This window comes from Rattus norvegicus, chromosome 1 (assembly GCF_036323735.1).
Source record: "Rattus norvegicus strain BN/NHsdMcwi chromosome 1, GRCr8, whole genome shotgun sequence".
Classification (NCBI taxonomy): domain Eukaryota; kingdom Metazoa; phylum Chordata; class Mammalia; order Rodentia; family Muridae; genus Rattus; species Rattus norvegicus.
In genome coordinates this window covers 27,676,412-27,699,777 of record NC_086019.1, presented here as the reverse complement: position 1 = coordinate 27,699,777, position 23,366 = coordinate 27,676,412, and the positions used below count along the sequence as shown (strand labels likewise).

At 39.3% G+C, this 23,366-nt stretch overlaps 1 protein-coding gene across 5 annotated transcripts in view; it reads right to left on the bottom strand.

The window, feature by feature from the left end:
* Positions 1-3,643: 3,643 nt before the first annotated feature.
* Positions 3,644-23,366, bottom strand: part of Nkain2 (sodium/potassium transporting ATPase interacting 2) — a 1,207,754-nt gene continuing 1,188,031 nt past the window's right edge. For 2 of the 5 annotated variants that reach the window (XR_010058891.1, XR_005499794.2), the window contains 3 exons: positions 9,335-9,416; positions 8,636-8,724; positions 3,644-6,035 (listed from right to left, as the gene is read on the bottom strand). Coding sequence is in view for 3 of the 5 variants with exons in the window: in XM_063276503.1 (XP_063132573.1) it covers positions 8,700-8,724; positions 9,335-9,416 (107 nt within the window). In the remaining 2 variants the exon portion in view is untranslated. Of the gene's footprint in view, positions 6,036-8,634; positions 8,725-9,334; positions 9,417-23,366 lie in introns of those variants that run through there. The other 3 variants (XM_063276515.1, XM_063276506.1, XM_063276503.1) reach the window with 2 other exon arrangements.

Below are 23,366 nucleotides of genomic sequence, written 5' to 3'. Positions count from 1 at the left end.
TTGTTACTATCTTTATGAGTAAAATATTTTCACAACCTTCCCTCAATTGGTGCATTTTCTTTTTTTTTTATTATTAACTTGAGTATTTCTTATATACATTTCGAGTGTTATTCCCTTTCCCGGTATCCGGGCAAACATCCCCCTCCCCCCTCCCCTTCCTTATGGGTGTTCCCCTCCCAACCCTCCCCCCATTGCCGCCCTCCCCCCACCAGTCTAGTTCACTGGGGGTTCAGTCTTAGCAGGACCCAGGGCTTCTCCTTCCACTGGTGCTCTTACTAGGATATTCATTGTTACCTGTGAGCATTTTCTATTGATTAACCATTTATCAAGTCAGTGTTCACTTATTTGTTTGATGTTGTTCTGTGAGCATCTTGGTCATCCCATGAGAGCAAGAAGCTTAGGTGTTTTGGTGGCCTCTAGTTTGAAGCTTGGAAGATTTATGTCTGGACACCTGTGTGCAAAACCTTTTGCACATTGAGATCAGCATATCCTCCCAAAGATAAAATGAATACAACTCGAAGAATAATGAAGAAAAATGACAGGCTTCTAGAAGGGAATACACAGGGTATGCTTTTGTTAAGTAAGTCCTTGAAGGACTCTTCAGAATGACTGACTGATTAATTGAATCAATCCATCAAGCTTGAAGTGACAGTGTCACTCATGCTAAACTCAGCATCAATTTGTAATCTTTTTTGGGAGCTGTTTTATTCCATCATTACTACAGTTTATATTCATGTGAGGGCAGAATGATCAACCACCAAAATACTTATTTTAATATCAAGGTGCCATATTATTAAGGAGATTTCATTATGGAAAAGATTTACATTAATTTTAATAATGATTTAGATGGAGTAAGAGAATAAACATGTGGAATCCTCTTTGAATTTATCACATAAATATCACCTTTCATTAACCACCTAAACCTTAAGCTCATTATTTTTGATCTTTAATGATTAAACAATCATGTAGCTATAATTCTGTGGAATACAAAATGTACCTAACTTGTTTGAGGAGCAAATTTCCTCCATTTTTACTGTTGTTATTTGCTTTCAAATCTCATAAAGGTTTAGAAGATTTCAGTGATAAATACAATCCTAGTATATATTATCTTGTTCAATTTCTCACTAAATTAAATGGCAAAGAACACTCAAATGTTTGAGATAATCTCCTTTCATAGCCATCAAGAACAACTGTTTTAGTGAAATAACATGTTTTACGTTGGACATCACATGGTGATCTTACAGTTCTTTTCTTTCTTGGAAGTAGATAGAAAGCATATGTAATGACGGGAGAGAATCAGCCATATTTAAGTAGTCTTTTTTTAAAAAAAAGATTTATTTTATGTATGTGAGTTCACTGTAGATGTCTTCAGACACACATGTAGAGGGCATCAGATCCCATTACAGGTGGTTGTGAGCCACCATGTGGTTGCTGGAAATTGACCTCTGGACCTCTGCATGAGCAGCCAGTGTTCTTAACTACTGAGTCATTTCTCTAGCCCATTTAAGTAGTCTGACTCCCTCTCATTTACTTATTCAAAAGTGCATGATAAATCCGACCATTGAAAACCTTACTTACCATAAAACTGAATATAATTGGTAGGGTAATACAGACGGACATATTGCACATACATGTTTACATGTGGGTATGGGTTGTTGGTTTTTGAAAGAACTGTGATAGAGTGAAATATGCTTTAATATCAAAACTACACCAAACCTAATATACAATAGCTCAGAAGCATTTTATAATTTAGCACTATGTTAGGGGCTTTTAGAAAAATCGTAAGTCATTTGAATTTACACAATCCATGTTCAGTTGATAAGAGTCGAGTTTGTACGCTGACCCAAGTGCACAGAAGAATTTTCTGTGGAATGGGGAATTATTTACATTTTCAGTGTGTGTGTGACACACACACACACACACACACACAAATATATATATATATATATATATATATATGTACAATGAATGGATATGGATTTCAGAGGTAATTTTAAATGAAAATTATTTAAAAATAATTTGTATTTCCAAACTAAAACTCTGTAGTCATTGCATCAGTTACACGCCTCACTGGACCTACTGTTATGTTTTAAATACTTACCAAGCATAGCTTTAGTTATATTTGTCATTTACACATCTTATGATTTATTTAAGTGAGACTTCCTGAAGAACATTTCCTTCGGGGACATGTGTATGTCTCTATATTGCTGCCCCATTCATTTAGTCCCTTTTGATGCAGTGGAGATGCTGTGGACCTTTGGCTTCACCATCAATGAAGAAGCATCCTGGAAGTCCTCACAGGCTTTGGTGAACACTACCTGGACATTTGGTTCCTATCATGTAGCCAACAAATCAACCACTGAAAGTTTACATCTTCAGCCTTTTGGTGCACAGCACAGCTTCTAAGGCCCTTGCTTGTAGTGTTGGGATTTTGATTTGTGACAGCTGATATGTGTCTGTGTACAGTTTGAGGAGCATACATCAGCAGTAGCCGAGCTGAAGCTAGCCTGGGCCAGCTACTGTCTATCTGTCCATGCTTACAGTGAGCATTAGGTATAATTAAGGGCAACTAATAGGGGTCAGTCTTTTCTGTTTGCCACTTTTACTCCAAGTTGTTTCCATACAGTCATCTTCTGATGAAGCACATAGCCACATTCTAACAATATCAACAACAGCTTATGTTATCAATCAGTCATGTCTTGTAATTATTTCATTTACAATAGTATAGGACCTGGAACAATAGCTCCGGTGGTAAAATGGTGTCATGTAAGTATGTGGCACTAAGCTTGAGCCCCACTTCCTTGTAATCTTAGTACCCGTGAGGCAGAGATGGGTGGATTTCCGGGCCTCACTAGCCAGCCTGCCTAATTGATGACCCCCAGGTTAAAGTGAGGGACTCTACCTCATTATACCGAGTAGATAGTTCCTGAGTACTGACCTTTGACCTCCACAGACACACAACTGCATGTGCACCCCGCCAAGGCACGTGTGCACTTACAAGCACACTTGTGAATGTTTAAATTTAAATTTAAAAATCCCCTCTTGCAAATTAACCAAATGTTTTTTTGTAATTATTTTATTTTATGGGTAAGGATGTTTTGCCTTCATGTATATCTATATACCAGTTTCGTGCCTAGTGCCTGTGAAGGCCAAAAGACAGGCAACGGATCCCCTGGACTAGTGTTACAAAGGTCATGAGTTGCCAATGAGTGAGGGATGGGTGTCACCCTTGGGTCCTCTGGAAGAGCAAGCAGTGATCAATTGCTGAGCCATCTTTTGAACCCAAACAATTTATATATATATATATATATATATATATATATATATATATATATATATATCTGGTGCCCCTTAAATCTAAAATTGTAGAAGGTAGGAAAATCATTCTGTGGGTGATGGTAAGCCTGTTGTAGGTGGTCTAAGTAGGATCCCAGTGTTGCCAGAATGGAAGCAGATGTTACATACAGCTGAGCTAGAACAGTGTTGGGCCTGGCAGCTCTTCTCATGGCTGAACACTCCATGGATTGCATAGAACATTAGCAGCAGCAGCAGCATGCAAAACTAGAGGGTTTTGCTGTCAGTGACATAATCACCACAGACCAGGAGCAGAAGCAGGGTTTTCAAGGGATGGCTCAGAGACGTATTCATTTTTCCATTTATTTTTAAAATGCAAATTACACTAGTAAAGTCAAAAAAATCACTCTGTTAAAAATACATTCAGAATTAACAAATGCAGGAGGAGAAAAAGAAAAAGACAGATTAGGATAGTTAACCCTTGCTTTCAGAATATTAGGTTTATAACAAAAGCTCAGCCTAGAAAAATAGCATTCTTCACCAGGTTTTGAGGAGGATACAGCTGTATAGCTTTGATGTTTCCCAGCTCGAATCACACTACTGTGCTTACTGCTCCCGAAGAGGTCTGCCCACTGACTACTTCTGAGTAGTCAACAACTGTTTCTGAAAAATTTGGTGGTGATGATAATAGTGACTTGGTGGAGAGTCGGCTGCAACTTAAAAAGAAACATGACGGCTTATTTTACACCCTCCCTACGCATGTACCGCAGGGTAGAATCCCATCCCAGCAGCAACACAGTGAAACCTCAGTTCAATAGTCACATTAGAATAGCTTCTGGCATGTATAGTATTTATATGTTAGGAATAAAGGACAGTACATTGGTGACTAGTTCCTCAAACATTAAACATGCATATCACTATAAAAAATAACACCACATGAGGTTTCACTGACATGTTTGCAACTGTCCATTTCATACATGTAGGTATGGACCAACATATACCAACCACTGGTGTAAGTGTTGAAATCTTTTTGCACATGTGGTTTATGTTCCAATGGTCATTTTTAGCTCCTTCGTTGATTTTAAATGGGCTTGTGTTGCAAACATCTTTGCAAAGTCAGCAACTAGCTTGTCTTAATGGAGATCCGAATGGGTTAATGGAAAAAGGGTTAACCCAGTAAATGAAGCCGTAGGTACCAAAAGAAAAAGAGTTGTCCATGTCTAATGTCCCAGTCTGAATTTCACCGCACATGAAGGTGATGTGCAAAAGAAAACTTGATTTTCGTGTCTCAAGTAGATCCAAGAAAAACATGACTCATCTGTGTTACTGATAAGCTTGAGCTAATTATGTCTTCCACGAGTAAAAACCAAAGAGTACTTGAAAATATCGAAATAAATTGCCTAGGAGTTCAGAATATCCCATATACACATTGACCTACTATTGTGTCCAAAGGTATCTCATTGCCAACTACGTCAACAGCACAGGTTTTTGTTTTTCCGCCACACTAATACAGGGAATTGGGATACAGTCTAACACACAACAGATCCCCCAAATACCACAAAGAGATCTCAAAGATTTCACTAAGTTAACTATTGTTCCCCACCTACCCACCCCGAAAATAATCTCATACGCTGAAGTTAGAAAAGAAAATTCACCTACATTGGGTCTTGGATTCGAATTAGATATAAAAGAGTAAACATAGCTAATACATAGTTAGTTGGCCTCTGTCCTAGAAATCCACAACTCTTTCCCGTGTTAGGAAAAGCCACTTGGAGAGACTTAGAAAAGCACTGAAAGTGCAAGAAAGAAAAACCAACCACGTAAGCCATTTCCGCTTTCAGTAGATTAATGAGCTTAGTAGATTAATACGTTTTACTTTGTTCCACCATCTGAAGATCGTGTTTGAGAGACATGAAGATGACAGTTATTGTTGCTGTTGGTTGGTTGTCTCTCTGTGACCACGGAAGTGGCTTAGTGATAAAACACCATTTTCTTACTGACACACTGGAGCTGCTGAGTGGTTCAGTCTTATTCCTTGATGTGAGACAGAGCCAAAATTGTCCAGAATTAATAGCAGTGTGTTCGCCTAAAGGAAGTGACTGGGGGACGTCTGCACTGAGAGTCTCGGGCACACAACGCAGGTGGTTTAAGGCAAATATGTACGGTGTAGCCTTTAGGGCAAACGACCTGCCATTTTGCATTTGGTACAAGGTCATCACGGCGTGTTCTGTCTGACTGGTTTTTGCAATTAAAGTAGCTGTGGTGCAATCAAGATGTATAGTATGGAGTGCAGAGAACAGGGTTCCAAGCTTGTGTGCCTGGGTTAACTTGGCACCTCACAGAACCAACTGGCTGGGCTGCAGAGGGTTAAGTAGGGCCCTGCAGAGGACACCCATACAGCTCCTTTCTCACCTTCAAAGGCCTGGGAGAAGGGAGCCTGTGTTAAGGAAATCCAGGATTGGCGTGTCCAGAATATTTATCAGTTTCAGTCAGAAAGAGGAGGTCCTGTGTAGTTGACGTGTACATGATAATGACAGTGGTGTGTGTGTGTGTGTGTGTGTGTGTGTGTGTGTGTGTTTTCACTCATGTGTCTATGTAGAAACTTCCTGTTTGGTCTGATGACATGAATGTGTATTTAAATCCATTTGCTTCTTGAGCTTCATAAAAGGCAAGAGGCTACTGCACAAGTCATTTGAGGAGTCCGTGGGCTGACAGACAGAAGCCATCTGTGTTATTTTGACCTGAGAGAGAGAAAAGATGCTTGTAATCAAGAGAGAATGCTAGATGCCTATCGCTCACCCCCATAGCCCCTATTCTCTAAGTATAAGAACAAACCAAAAGGAAGAGATTGGGGGAAAAGAGAAAGCAGGATCTCAAATTGGGTTTTAAACAGTTTCTGCCTTCCCTTTATCCCTCAGTGCCATGTCACTGACAGAGGTCACCTATGATCATCCAAGGGACAGATGAAAATGAGCATGTATGGCCATCGGCTGCCAACATGATGCAGTGGTTTTGCACACTGTCTAGTAGAACTTAAGGCATTTGTATTATTAGGAAGGGGACACCACCATGTCTATATGTGCTATGACACATCAGCCAGTTGGGATAAAAAAATACTTTGTTAGAAAATTAATGAAATGACATGAGGATTTCTGATAGCTATCAATTTATTTTGTATATATGTGACAAGCTGTAGGTAGGTAGAAAGAGAGAGAGAGAGAGAGAGAGAGAGAGAGAGAGAGAGAGACAGAGAGACAGAGAGAGAGACAGAGAGAGAGAGAGAGACAGAGAGAGAGACAGAGAGAGAGACAGAGAGACAGAGAGAAACAGAGAGAGACAGAGAGAAACAGAGAGAGACAGCGACAGAGAGAGCCTTCCTAATATATGATTGCATAACTGAAGAATTATAAACCAAGAAAACACGCACAATTGAACTGCCAACAAAGAGGATGATATAACCATTGGCTGTAAGTGTGTGTCCTTGCTGGCAGTGACTTCATAACTTTGTCCAGGAGTCAGCTGGCAGATTGGTTGGATGTAGTTAGTAGTAATCTCATAGCTAAAACTGCACATCACTTTTTAGCATTTGCTTTCTTTCAAAAGAACAGCTTTTCTTTCCAGTGGCTATATAATATTGCTAGAATGCTTGAATTGGTCCATGAGGTTAAATTACTCTTACTTTACAAGACATATTTATGTCGAGTTTACAGGAAAGGTATACTCCAAATGACAAAGACAGAGGACGTGCTTGGGGCTCTGCCTCTTAGCTGGGATGAGGCTTACAGGTGCATCGTGTTTGACTTTCACATGATCCTACTAGGCAGTGGCTTTCGAAGGGTGGATTTTGAAAGTTGCACAGTTGTAAATCTCCTCATTAAACAGTGAATAGTGTAAAGTCAAGAGGAGATAAGAGAGATGGGGGGGGCATGTGTGGAAATGTGACGGCCAAATTAGCTAGGCAGTAGAGTGAAATAAAGCCAGCAATGGCAGTGCCAGGCTAGCTCACAGTCTATTTAAGAAATTGAAGAGACCATCGAACAAGGGTCAGGAAAATAGATGGTGCTTTCACTTGTACCGTTAGCAAGCTGGGTGAGTTCTGTTTTCCTGTTTCTAGGGTCAGTTTCCTCAAAAAAAAAAATACCTACAGAATTTTGTGATCTGATGATTTCTATGGGATGTTCTACAGAAGAAGTGAAGGCCAGATTTTGATTAGTCATTCCTCATGTACCTTTAAGTATCCCTAACATCCTATATCTCAGTCCTTCTAAATGATCAGAATCTAATGAGCAATAAGACAAAATCTGTACTGTTCTCATGCATTGATGGAGAAAACCAATATCCGATTACATTAATTTGGCATGTAAAGTTTTCTGTTTAAGAATATTAGGGAAAAATTTGATCTTAGGGAATTTAATTCTTAATGAAGATGTCTTTTATAAATTCTTGTCCAAATATTAACATTAGAATTACAAATACCTGATTGGAAACAATATGTTTGATACACACACACACACACACACACACACACACACACACACACACACAGAATCAGGAAAGAAACGTGAGTGGGAAAAATGTATGTCATTTTTGGAGAACACAAACATTCTAGTTTTGTTGGAAAAAAAGTGGCTAAGGGAAGGTCCTAGGGTTTCTATGCTCATTCAGTAGGTACTGGTCAGCTTCTACTCCAGGACTGTGTGTTCCTAAGACTGTCTAGCATCACTTGCTTATGGCCGAGGCACAAAAGATATTAAGAGTTGAAGAGACAGTATTTCAATAAAACACTGTGCCTAGGTCAATGTACTTTTACAAGACTCCGGGAATCATTGCTACCTTTTGGAAGGGAAAGTGAAAAGTTCATTGAGGGCTTCAGGAATATTAATTTGGCAGCCATGTGTAGGATGGGACAAAAGTTCTGAAATAATGAAACTGGAAAACCCAATGTTTTACCACAGATGCTTGAACTAGGCAGTGGCTTTGTTGTAGAGGAAGAATGTGCAATCTATTGTTTAGAGGGAAATGCTTTGACTGGCATATAGACTGCTGGATTTCTGAACAAATACAATTCGTTTTTAATGAGTGGTGCTATTCAAACACTTGCAGAAAACTACACGGGACACAGAAAAGTCAAGCACAATGCATACATCATTCTCCTTAAAAAAGAAACCAATGAGAAGTAGCTAAAGATTAATCTTTTTGGAGTAGAAATAGCCCCAGACTTCACTCATTATCCTACATGCTGAGGCAATCAAAAGGTAAATGACTTCATGGTGGAGGACAACGAGGACAAACACATATCTTTAAAGAGAAGTTCACATTTTAAAATGAATCGGAAGCTTACTTTCTATTTTGATCTTCTCTTGCAATTCAGCATATCACTTGATGCTGAGATATAGAATTTGCTATCAGTTGTTATCCAGGGGAATTTGCCTAGACACAGATATAAAAATCAGGCTCTGGTTGCTTATCTGTACTCCGGAGTGCTACAGTGAAGGGTCTGATCAGTCTCAGGTCCAAGATTCCTGTTTCATGTTGACTTTCACATTGATAAAGTATGGCTCAGAGTTTGATATTTCTCAAATATGTAGCCATCACTAGAGTGAACAAGCATTTGTCATCCAGATGAACACTCAAGACTCTTATGAAGAGCTGATAACGATGCTATGAATATAGGCAACGTTAGTTGGGACTATACTGGGGCAGCCAGAGAGCAAGTTTTCTCTAGTTACACATAACTACCTCAGCTGTTAGAAAAATTTCAAACTATACACATTTTGGGTAATTCAAAGAATTGTTATACATTAGAGGCTTTTGAGTCAAATAGATGATACTTAAGACTAAATAAAACTTTAAAAACAGCCTTTTTATGATAAATTTTAAATCGCAAAGAAAACATTTTCAGATTCATCCTACTCAAAACTATTAATAGTAGAAAATGGAAATAAACAACCAAGGGAAAGTTTCATTTTTTGTGCCATGATACATTTACTTGACTATCTTTTCATACCCCAGAAAACTAGCTTCTAAGTCAAGTACTTACATGTACATTGGTTGTAGTTGTAAGTGGGATGTCTTCTGAGGCCCTTGATATCCATAAGAATCAAAGCCACCTATGAAATCAACTGAAAAAGGACAGTTGCGTCTGTTAGTTAACTTTCCAGAATAGATAGAAATGAGTGATCAAGGCTTCTAAAATTACTAATATAAACTTTAAAATAATTAAATAAGCTAAAACCTACTAATGATGAAAAAGAAGAAAAATTTTTCTTCAAGGTAGCGACTTGCTTTCTTCAACTGTGAGATTCAGTTATGCCTTTACAGTGTTCTCTTTCTCAGAAGAGATTGTGTACCTTTCTGAAACAACAAAGACTTCATTGGACTCACTAAGTCCAATTGTCTCTTGCACATCAAAAATAAGAGTATGACTTTTTGGTTAACGTAGGGCATTTTTGGAGCACATTTCAAATGTTATAACATAAAACTTATCATCATGAACCAATTTCACGTATTGTCTAGAGTTGCAACTGCAACATTACTACTAATATTATGTGTTCTGAGGTACAGAGTACTGGTTGACTATCATGTGAATTAACTCGACATGGCAATGCTTACCATTCCATCTTGTGGTTTATATTCTAACACAATAAGAAGTTAGGTGTGGAACAAAGTCTAACCAATGACTCATATGAGTTGCATACCAAAATATTAAGTGACAGAATCAATAAGATACAATGAGAATTATATGACAAATGATATTTTCCAAAATGACTAAAAGAATATTGCCTATTCCAAATGTTCTTACAAAGTAATATTGGCCCTCTTCTCATGCCATGGTTTGGACCTCTGATTGTTATTTCTTTTCAAACCTGAAGAGAGGCTTTGTGGCATGTTTGAGGTTTGGAGCAAGGATGCTATGCTGTTTCTAAGATAGCTCATTAAGGGTCATTTATTTTCCTGGTTTTCCCTTTGGCAGGATCTCTCTTGATATAGCCAACATACTGTGAGGAAACCCAAACTGGTACAGACAGAAAAACTGATGAATAGCTCATATTTATTTAACCATTGTCTAGCTGATGTCCTACCCCGTAACTGTTGTTTACTTCCCGACATGTGACACAGGCCCACAGGAACAGCTGAAGACCTGTAGAGAGGGAAAACTACACGCCCGAAAGCAGAACACTCTGTCGCCATAACAGGCTGAAAGAAAACAGGAAAACAGGTCTACAGCACTCCTGACACACAGGCTTATAGGGCAGTCTAGCCACTGTCAGAAATAGCAGAACAAAGTAACACTAGAGATAATCTGATGGCAAGAGGCAAGCGCAGGAACCCAAGCAACAGAAACCAAGACTACATGGCACCATCGGAGCCCAATTCTCCCACCAAAACAAACATGGAATATCCAAACACACCAGAAAAGCAAGATCTAGTTTCAAAATCGTATTTGATCATGATGCTGGAGGACTTCAAGAAAGACGTGAAGAACTCCCTTAGAGAACAAGTAAAAGCCTACAGAGAGGAATCACAAAAATGCCTGAAAGAATTCCAGGAAAACATAATTAAACAAGTAGAAGCCCATAGAGAGGAGTCACAAAAATCCCTGAAAGAATTCCAGGAAATCATAAATAAACAAGTAGAAGCCCATAGAGAAGAGTCACAAAAATCCCTGAAAGAATTCCAGGAAAACACAATCAAACAGTTGAAGGAATTAAAAATGGAAATAGAAGCAATCAAGAAAGAACACATGGAAACAACCCTGGATATAGAAAACCAAAAGAAGAGACAAGGAGCTGTAGATACAAGCTTCACCAACAGAATACAGGAGATGGAAGAGAGAATCTCAGGAGCAGAATATTCCATGGAAATCATTGACTCAACTGTCAAAGATAATGTAAAGTGGAAAAAGCTACTGGTCCAAAACATACAGGAAATCCAGGACTCAATGAGAAGATCAAACCTAAGGATAATAGGTATAGAAGAGAGTGAAGACTCCCAGCTCAAAGGACCAGTAAATATCTTCAACAAAATCATAGAAGAAAACTTCCCTAACCTAAAAAAAGAGATACCCATAGGCATACAAGAAGCCTACAGAACTCCAAATAGATTGGACCAGAAAAGAAACACCTCCCGTCACATAATAGTCAAAACACCAAACGCACAAAATAAAGAAAGAATATTAAAAGCAGTAAGGGAAAAAGGTCAAGAAACATATATAGGCAGACCTATCAGAATCACACCAGACTTTTCGCCAGAAAGTATGAAGGCCAGAAGATCCTGGACAGATGTCATACAGAACCTAAGAGAACACAAATGCCAGCCCAGGTTACTGTATCCTGCAAAACTCTCAATTAACACAGATGGAGAAACCAAGATATTCCATGACAAAACCAAATTTACACAATATCTTTCTACAAATCCAGCACTACAAAGGATAATAAATGGTAAAGCCCAACATAAGGAGGCAAGCTATACCCTAGAAGAAGCAAGAAACTAATCGTCTTGGCAACAAAACAAAGAGAATGAAAGCACACAAACATAACCTCACATCCAAATATGAATACGACAGGAAGCAATAATCACTATTCCTTAATATCTCTCAACATCAATGGACTCAACTCCCCAATAAAGAGACATAGATTAACAAACTTGATACGCAACGAGGACCCTGCATTCTGCTGCCTACAGGAAACACACCTCAGAGACAAAGACAGACACTACCTCAGAGTGAAAGGCTGGAAAACAATTTTCCAAGCAAATGGTCGGAAGAAGCAAGCTGGAGTCGCCATTCTAATATCAGATAAAATCAATTTTCAACTAAAAGTCATCAAAAAAAATAAGGAAGGACACTTCATATTCATCAAAGGAAAAATCCACCAAGATGAACTCTCAATCCTAAATATCTATGCCCCAAATACAAGGGCACCTACATACGTAAAAGCAACCTTACTAAAGCTCAAAACACACATTGCACCTCACACAATAATAGTGGGAGATTTCAACACCCCACTCTCATCAATGGACAGATCATGGAAACAGAAATTAAACAGAGACGTAGACAGACTAAGAGAAGTCATGAGCCAAATGGACTTAATGGATATTTATAGAGCATTCTATCTTAAAGCAAAAGGATATACCTTCTTCTCAGCTCCTCATGGTACTTTCTCCAAAATTGACCATATAATTGGTCAAAAAACGGGCCTCAACATGTACAGAAAGATAGAAATAATCCCATGCGTGCTATCGGACCACCACAGCCTAAAACTGGTCTTCAATAACAATAAGGGAAGAATGCCCACATATACGTGGAAATTGAACAATGCTCTACTCAATGATAACCTGGTCAAGGAAGAAATAAAGAAAGAAATTCAAGACTTTTTAGAATTTAATGAAAATGAAGGTACAACATACCCAAACTTATGGGACACAATGAAAGCTGTGCTAAGAGGAAAACTCATAGCGCTGAGTGCCTGCAGAAAGAAACAGGAAAGAGCATATGTCAGCAGCTTGACAGCACACCTAAAAGCTCTAGAACAAAAAGAAGCAAATACACCCAGGAGGAGTAGAAGGCAGGAAATAATCAAACTCAGAGCTGAAATCAACCAAGTAGAAACAAAAAGGACCATAGAAAGAATCAACAGAACCAAAAGTTGGTTCTTTGAGAAAATCAACAAGATAGATAAACCCTTAGCCAGACTAACAAGAGGACACAGAGAGTGTGTCCAAATTAACAAAATCAGAATTGAAAAGGGAGACATAACTACAGATTCAGAGGAAATTCAAAAAATCATCAGATCTTACTATAAAAGCCTATATTCAACAAAACTTGAAAATCTTCAGGAAATGGACAATTTCCTAGACAGATACCAGGTACCGAAGTTAAACGAGGAATAGATAAACCAGTTAAACAACCCCAAAATTCCTAAGGAAATAGAAGCAGTCATTAAAGGTCTCCCAACCAAAAAGAGCCCAGGTCCAGACGGGTTTAGTGCAGAATTCTATCAGACCTTCATAGAAGACCTCATACCAATATTATCCAAACTATTCCACAAAATTGAAACAGATGGAGCACTACCGAATTCCTTCTATGAAGCCACAATTACTCTTATACCTAAACCACACAAAGACCCAACGAAGAAAGAGAACTTCAGACCAATTTCCCTTATGAATATCGACGCAAAAATACTCAATAAAATGCTGGCAAACCGAATCCAAGAGCACATCAAAACAATCATCCACCATGATCAAGTAGGCTTCATCCCAGGCATGCAGGGATGGTTTATCATACGGAAAACCATTAACGTGATCCATTATATAAACAAACTGAAAGAACAAAACCACATGATCATTTCATTAGATGCTGAGAAAGCATTTGACAAAATTCAACACCCCTTCATGATAAAAGTCCTGGAAAGAATAGGAATTCAAGGCCCATACCTAAACATAGTAAAAGCCATATACAGCAAACCAGTTGCTAACATTAAACTAAATGGAGAGAAACTTGAAGCAGTCCCACTAAAATCAGGGACTAGACAAGGCTGCCCACTCTCTCCCTACTTATTCAATATAGTTCTCAAAGTCCTAGCAGAGCAATCAGACAACAAAAGGAGGTCAAGGGGATACAGATCGGAAAAGAAGAAGTCAAAATATCACTATTTGCAGATGATATGATAGTATATTTAAGCGATCCCAAAAGTTCCACCAGAGAACTACTAAAGCTGATAAACAACTTCAGCAAAGTGGCTGGGTATAAAATTAACTCAAATAAATCAGTAGCCTTCCTCTACACAAAAGAGAAACAAGCTGAGAAAGAAATTAGGGAAACGACACCCTTCATAATAGACCCAAATAATATAAAGTACCTCGGTGTGACTTTAACCAAGCAAGTAAAAGATCTGTACAATAAGAACTTCAAGACACTGAAGAAAGAAATTGAAGAAGACCTTAGAAGATGGAAAGATCTCCCATCCTCATGGATTGGCAGGATCAATATAGTAAAAATGGCCATTTTACCAAAAGCGATCTACAGATTCAATGCAATCCCCATCAAAATACCAATCCAATTCTTCAAAGAGTTAGACAGAACAATTTGCAAATTCATCTGGAATAACAAAAAACCCAGGATAGCTAAAACTATCCTCAACAATAAAAGGACTTCAGGGGGAATCACTATCCCTGAACTCAAGCAGTATTACAGAGCAATAGTGATAAAAACTGCATGGTATTGGTACAGAGACAGACAGATAGACCAATGGAATAGAATTGAAGACCCAGAAATGAACCCACACACCTATGGTCACTTGATTTTTGACAAAGGAGCCAAAACCATCCAATGGAAAAAAGATAGCATTTTCAGCAAATGGTGCTGGTTCAACTGGAGGTCAATATGTAGAAGAATGCAGATCGATCCATGCTTATCACCCTGTACAAAGCTTAAGTCCAAGTGGATCAAGGACCTCCACATCAAACCAGACACACTCAAACTAATAGAAGAAAAACTAGGGAAGCATCTGGAACACATGGGCACTGGAAAAAATTTCCTGAACAAAACACCAATGGCTTATGCTCTAAGATCAAGAATCGACAAATGGGATCTCATAAAACTGCAAAGCTTCTGTAAGGCAAAGGACACTGTGGTTAGGACAAAACGGCAACCAACAGATTGGGAAAAGATCTTTACCAATCCTACAACAGATAGAGGCCTTATATCCAAAATATACAAAGAAATCAAGAAGTTAGACCGCAGGGAGACAAATAACCCTATTAAAAAATGGGGTTCAGAGCTAAACAAAGAATTCACTTCTGAGGAATGCCGAATGGCTGAGAAACACCTAAAGAAATGTTCAACATCTTTAGTCATTAGGGAAATGCAAATCAAAACAACCCTGAGATTTTACCTCACACCAGTGAGAATGGCTAAGATCAAAAACTCAGGTGACAGCAGATGCTGGCGAGGATGCTGAGAAAGAGGAACACTCCTCCATTGTTGGTGGGATTCCAGACTGGTACAACCATTCTGGAAATCAGTCTGGAGGTTTCTCAGAAAATTGGACATTGAACTGCCTGAGGATCCAGCTATACCTCTTTTGGGCATATACCCAAAAGATGCCCCAACATATAAGACAGTCACATGCTCCACTATGTTCATTGCAGCCTTATTTATAATAGCCAGAAGCTGGAAAGAACCCAGATGCCCTTCAACAGAGGAATGGATACAGAAAATGTGGTACATCTACACAATGGAATATTACTCAGCTATCAAAAACAAGGGCTTTATGAAATTCGTAGGCAAATGGTTGGAACTGGAAAATATCATTCTGAGTGAGCTAACCCAATCACAGAAAGACATACATGGTATGCATTCATTGATAAGTGGCTATTAGCCCAAATGCTTGAATTACCCTAGATGCCTAGAACAAATGAAACTCAAGACAGATGATCAAAATGTGAATGTTTCACGCCTTCTTTAAAAGGGGAACAAGAATACCCTTGGCAGGGAAGAGAGAGGCAAAGATTAAAACAGAGACTGAAGTAACACCCATTCAGAGCCTGCCCCACATGTGGCCCATACATATACAGCCACCCAATTAGACAAGATGGATGAAGCAAAGAAGTGCAGACCGACAGTGGCCGGATGTAGATCGCTCCTGAGAGACACAGCCAGAATACAGCAAATACAGAGGCAAATGCCAGCAGTAAACCACTGAACTGAGAATAGAACCCCCGTTGAAGGAATCAGAGAAAGAACTGGAAGAGCTTGAAGGGGCTCGAGACCCCATATGTACAACAATGCCAAGCAACCAGAGCTTCCAGGGACTAAGCCACTACCTAAAGACTATACATGGACTGACCCTGGACTCTGACCTCATAGGTAGCAATGAATATCCTAGTAAGAGCACCAGTGGCAGGGGAAGCCCTGGGTCCTGCTAAGACTGAACCCCCAGTGAACTAGACTGTTCTGGGGAGGGCGGCAATGGGGGGGTGGGTTGGGAGGGGAATACCCATAAGGAAGGGGAGGGGGGTGGGAGGAGGGGGATTTTTGCCCAGAAACCGGGAAAGGGAATAACACTCGAAATGTATATAAGAAATACTCAAGTTAATAAAAAAAAAGAAAGGTGTTGTATTGACTATTGAACTACTCAAGAGACTCTCATAAACATCAGTAAAACCACTGACACCTGAAAATCAGAATCTAAGGAATGGTCAGCTGTGGAGACGGCTTGGCGAGTAAAGGCACTTGCATGCCTGACAACATGAGTTTAGCCCTGAGAAGTTGGAGCCCTAGGACCCACGTGGTAGGGGAGAGAAGCAACTCTCATAAATCTGTCTTCTAGCTCCACACGAGTGCAAAGATGCCCACCCTCCTATATATTCATATGTAATATAAATGGATATTATATATCTAATAAATTCATTTAATTCTAGCACATGCAAAAAAAAAATCTTTAGGTAGTGGTTTAGTCCCTGGGAGCTCTGGTTGGTTGACATTGTTGTTCTTATGGGGTAGCAAGCCCCTTCAGCGCTTTCAATTCTTTCTCTAATTCCTCCAATAGGGGTCCTGTTCTCAGTTCAGTGGTTCGCTGATAGCATTTGCCTCTGTATTTGACATGCTCTGGCTGTGTCTCAGGAGACATCTATATCCAGTTCCTGTCAGCATGGTCTTCTTAGCTTCATCAGTCTTAACTAGTCTTGGTGATATATATCACCTGTGGGGCAGGCTCTGAATGGTCGTTCTTTCCCTTCCGTCGCTGCTCCAAACTCTGCCTCCATATTCCCTCCTATAAATATTTTTGTTCCCCTTTTTAAGAAGGACTAAAGCATCCACACTTTGGTCATCCTTCTTCTTGAGCTTCATGTGGTCTGTGTATTGTATCTTGGGTGATTCAAGCTTTTGGGCTAATATCCACTTATCAGTGAGTGCATACCATGTGTGTATTTCTGTGGTTGGGTTACCTCACTCAGGATGATCCATTTGCATATGAATTTCATAAAGTTATTGTTTTTGATAGCTGAGTAGTACTCCATTGTGTAGATGTACCACATTTTCTGAATCCATTCCTCTATTGAAGGACATCTGGATTCTTTCCAGCTTCTGGTTACTATAAATAAGGCTGCTATGAACATAGTGGAGCATGTGTCTTTGTTGTATGTTGGAGCATCTTTTGAGTATATGCCCAGGCGAGGTATAGCTGGGTCCTGATTTCATTTTCTAAATTGCCTATATTTCTACACTAGCCAATACAGACAATACCAGGTTGATTAATAATTGACAACCCCATTTAGAGTTTGTGCTTTGAGAGATTTTTGTTCAAGAAGGGGCTCAGTGTTTAAATTATCAATGTATACATGTGCACTCTTGCCATAGGGATACTTCACAAAGAATTAGTTTTCCGGAATGCATTTGGAGTATGAGAAATCATAGATGCGAGGTTCGCTTTCAGTATAATAGTCTCCTCTACAAAGTTAGAGCTTGGAATCTGTTAGAGCAGCTCCAGACCAAGACAGAAGTAAGTAGAAATGTCTCCACTGAAACTGCGGCCCAGCCTTATTAAGATTGTTGTTGCTGTTGGAGCATCTTTTGGCTGTATGCACAGGACCCCAGTGGCTTATGCTCTAAGATCAAGAATTGACAAATGGGACCTCATAAAATTGCAAAGCTTCTGTGAGTCAAAGAACACTGTCATTAAGACAAAACGTCAACCAACCGATTGGGAAAAGATCTTTCTCAATCCTACATGTGATAGAGGGCTAATATCCAATATATACAAAGAACTCAAGAAGTTAGACTCCAGAGAATTAAATAACCCTATTAAAAATCGCATACAGAGCTAAACACAGATTTCTCAGCTGAGGAATATTGAATGACTGAGAAGTACCTAAAGAAATATTTAAAATCCTTAGTCAGCAGGGAAATGCAAATCAAAACAACTCTGAGATTTCACCTCACACCAGTCAGAAGGCTAAGATCAAGAACTCAGGTGACAGCAGATGCTGGTGAGGATGTGGAGAAAGAGGAACACTCCTCCATTGTTGGTGGAATTGCAAGCTGGTACAACCACTCTAGAAATCAGTCTGGAGTTTCCTCAGAAAATTGGACATTGTACTAACTGAGGACCCAGATCTACCATTTCTGGGCATATACCCAAAAGATGCTTCAACATATAACAAGGACACATGCTCCACTATGTTCATAGAAACCTTATTTATAATAGCTGGAAGCTGGAAAGAACCCAAATGTCCTTCAACAGAGGAATGGATACAGAAATTGTGGTACATTTACACAATGGAGTACTACTCAGCTATAAAAAACAATAAATTCGTAGGCAAATAGATGGAACTAGAAAATATCATCCTGAGTGAGGTAACCTACTTACTAAAGAACACACATGGTATACAGTCACTGTTAAGTGGATATTAGCCCCAAAGCTCGGAAGATCCAAGATACATTTCACAGACCACATGAAGCTCAAGAAGAAGGAAGACCAAAATGTGGATGCTTCAGTCCTTCTTAGAAGCAAGAAGAAAATACTCACAAGAGGAAATGCAGGGACAAAGAGTGGGGCAAAGACTGAAGGAAAGGACATCTAGAGATTGCCCCACCTGGGGATTCATTCCGTATACATACATCCACCAAGCCCAGACAATCTTACAGATGCTAAGAAGAGAGGAACTTCATATAGCTGTCTCCTGAGAGGCTCTGCCAGAACCTGACAAATATAGAGGTGGATGTTTGCAGTCAACCATTGAACTGAAAACAGGATTCTCAATGGAGGAGTTAGAGAACAGACTGAAGGAGCTGAAGGGGTTTTCAACTTCTTCTTTTTTGTTTTTATTAACTTGAGTATTTCTTATATACATTTCGAGTGTTATTCCCTTTCCCGGTTTCCGGGCAAACATCCCTCTCCCCCCTCCCCTTCGTTATGGGTGTTCCCCTCCCCATCCTCCCCCCCATTGCCACCCTTCCCCAACAATCTAGTTCACTGGAGGTTCAGTCTTAGCAGGACCCCATAGGAAGAACAATATTAACCAACCAGACACCCTAGAACTCCCAGGGACCACCATCTAAAGAGTACACATGGACAGATCCATGTCTCCAGCTGCATATGTATTAGTGGATGGTCTTGTTGTGCATCAGTGGGAGGAGAGGCCCTTGATCCTGTGAAGACTCAATGCCCCAGTGTAGGGGAATGCCAGAGCAGGGACATAGGAGGGAGTTGGTGGGTGGGTGGTGCAGCACCCTCAGAGAAGGAAGGGTAGGGAGGATGGGATAGGGAACCAGGAAAAGGGATAACATGAAATTCAAATGAAAATTATAGCTAATAAAAGGAAAAAAGATTGCTGCTTTGTGATATTTTATTGTTTTTAAGGCTTTCAGATGGATGGTATAAAAAGTTATGTGGTAAACATGAGCCACAAATTTTGGAATGAACTAAAGGATAGATAACTTGAGGAAAAGAAGAAAAACTTTCAAGTCCAAAAGACACAATTAAGTCAGAAAACAGAGATTGCCTCTTAAGTATGGGTAATTTCCACCTCATGACACATGGCAAGGTCAGGCAGGAATGAAAGGGGGCTCAGAGATTGAGCTAGGACCCAGTGCTTGCTCTTCATCATACATGATCAGAATGTCAGAGGGTGGGATTAGATGGAGTGGGCTTATAATAATGGTACTAGGAAACCTAGCTATAAAGGAATCATTTTTCTTCTGATGATTTTAATATTGATGAGAGACATAGGGCATGATAGAGATTCCAACATTAGTTGATCTATGAGAAAGAGGAAACTATGATATAACTAAGGTGAACTTTGAACATTTTACACATAAGGAAGCAAACAAAGCTAGAAGTGGAGAGCATGTTTTATATTGTTTCTTGTTTGCCAAAGACCAATAGTCTTGGAAGTCGCATGTGGTCAATTTCCAGCTGTATTAATTCCCATTATGTGTTTGGATGATTGTTTACATGATCTGAGGATGAACAAGGGTCAGCTGTATCTAGTGGACTACACAGTCAAGATTATGGCTGATTGTTCTTTGAGCTATGTGTAGTGTCTTTGGGATACCATGTATAAGACAGGAGAGGTTAAAAAAACATTCACTTACTTTAAAAAGGTTGACTAGTTGGGGACCAGCTTAACTTTAAAGACAGAGGGGGCTGGCAAGGATGGTTCAGAAGTTAAGAGTACTGACTGCTCTTCCAGAGGTCCTGAATTAAATTCCAAGCAGCCACACAGTGGCCCATAACCAACTATAATGAGATCTGGTGCCCTCTTCTGGCATGCGGGCATATATTCAGGCAGAACACTATACATTTTTTAAAAAAGCCAGAGGAACAGGGAGTTTTCTGTACAATTGTGTCCCTTAGAAATGTCAGAAGCATTAGTCATAAAGTCTCAACAATATGGCTACCTATGATCAAGGATAACACCAATAGATATACTGATATGGAGGAGCCAAAGGCCACAAGACCTCAATCCTAGACAAAGAACTACAGGCAACTAAGGAATGATGAGAGTGGGAGAAATAGACTTCCCCATGGAAGAGCGCACAAATGGTTATCCAGTACCAAATGGTCCACCATTTGTATTGGCTGAAAAAATATGTGTATCGTAACGTTGACTGTAACATATACTGTAGCATATAAGAGACTAAGCAGGCTGTATTTATATATTGTAATCTATCTCTATCATCTATCTATCTATCTATCTATCTATCTATCTATCTATCTATCTATCTATCTATCTATCATCTATTTATCGATCATTTATCTACCTATAATTTATCTACTTATCATCTATCTTCTACTGTCATCTGTCTATCTATTTATCTCTATCTATCTATCTATCTGTCTATCTATCTATCTATCTACCTCCCTATCATCTACCTATCAATATTGGTAGTAACATAAAAAAGACACCATGAATTTGAAAGAGAGTAAGGGGATTGGGGAATTAGAGTGTTTGGAGAAGTGAAGTAGGACGAAAGAAGTAATTATATTATAACCTCAAAAATAAAATAAAAGTGAAAAATAAATTAGAATAAAGTTGAAAAATACCTTTAATGGCACATTGGGCTATTTTGAATGTCTTTGATATGTGACAAAGGTATTATCTTCTTGTCTTGATCTTATTCTGAACCATTTTGTATTTGCTTCAGGTGTTTTTCAGCTCTTATTCCCCTGAACACTTGCATTCACCTTGAAAATGAATGCATGGCCCAAATGTAAAACCCCAAAATATATACTTAAGTGACAAATGTTTCCAGCTTCTCCTGAGCTATACCTGATAATGATATCATTGTGGCTTTTGCCTTTATAAGTGCTGCAACCCTGAGCTTTAGTACTAATAGTATTCCTGTAGCATTAACCTACTCTTGGTTGCTGGCTTTAAATAAATGACTCTAATTTGGCTTTATATGTGTTGAGGTCTGTAACCTCCTCACCTGGACTGTAACAATTATATTGAACAAATATCATATAGAGGCTAAATCATAACTTGCCTAAACAATGTTATAAAATATGTAACCCATCCTTTCCATGCAATTGTGACAGCAGCTAAATGTTTGGGTCATAATTTATCTCGGCATTTCAAACGGAAAACTATTACTTTTTAATCAATGAGAACATTCCTCAATGCTTGAAAGAAAAAGAAAAACAAATCCTTGACAATTGTGAAATGTTGAATAGTTGCTCAGACCTTCTCAGTTTTTGTCACTTATTTTATAATATTACTGTCAGGTGAGCAGTAATAGTTATCTTTACAAATAGTGCCAGGGTTTTGCTTGAGGCAACGAATAGCTGAGGAGGAAGCTAGAAGCTCAGTATTTTGTTGTTTTTTTTTTTTCCTACAAGCACAGGAACCCGATGAGTGTTCCTCATTTATTCCGATCTTGTAAATCCCTCTAAGGGTTCTAAAAGTGATAAAAGGAACGAAATGCATTTCGTGAGAAAACAAAAACCTTCAGCTTTTTGTTTTCCTTCTACATTATTCATCAAACACAATTTTTGAGTACTTTGAGTTACATACTAGTTGTGGATACATTTTTTTACTATTCATTTTCTAGTACCTTTCCTCTGTCTTGTTGGGGTTGGTCTCAAGCACTTTGTATTCAGATCCTGAGTTCTAGGCCCCAAGATCAGGTTGCAGTCGGGACATTGGCTTTGTGTGACCAATGTGATGTAAAGAATGCTCCCCAATGATCTGTGATTGGTCAATAAAAGGCTAGAGCCTGTGACGAGGCAGGGGCGAAAGGAAGGCAGAACTTGAGATCCAGTAGGAAGTCTCAGGTAGGACCACAAGGAGAAGGAAAAAGGTAGAGGAAGAAGGAGGTCCCCATGAGGCAGGATGGACTATGAAACCATGGCCAAAAGCAGCTCACACTGAGGATGCACATGAATTAGAGCAAGACTCAGCTGACAAGAAATGGGCCATTTATCTGGTTATCAATAACCCAGCTGGGTTATAACAGCTCAGAACCTGCACAACCGAGTGCTGACAGCTTGTTAAAAACGCCAGGTTTCTGTGTCTTTTATTTGGGAGTTATACGGGCTACAATGGGGCAGAGGAGCCCCCCTAAACATACTACAATATTTTTCCCATCTCCAATCTAATAATCTAGGACGATCATGGTGTCAATGTCTCTGACATGGAAACACTTGGCTTGTACTTACCAGTGAGTTAGCAATGAAGTGTCATTGTTTACTATAATATATACATGATGACTAGGCAACAGAATTCAAGGCTCAGATCCTGTCCTTGGTGTCTGACGGCTTTGGCTGGACACTAAATAAGCACACAAGCAGCCCTTTCTCACGAGACTCGTCTTCATCATCAGTGGTCTCTTTTATGATTGTATTACAAGGTATATCGTCTACGTTATATTAATCATTAGCAGAAAAACATGAAAGACAGGCTGAGTTACTGAGGCCAGAAGCAAAGCTAGGGGTGTGTGGAGGGAAAGGTGTTATTGGTGCAAGAGAGATTGACAAAGTGTTAACTCTTCGAATGGGGGGGGGGTCTGTTTGACTAGTGTGACATTGGTGAGTTCCACAGAACCAAAGCAAATATTAATCAGAAGC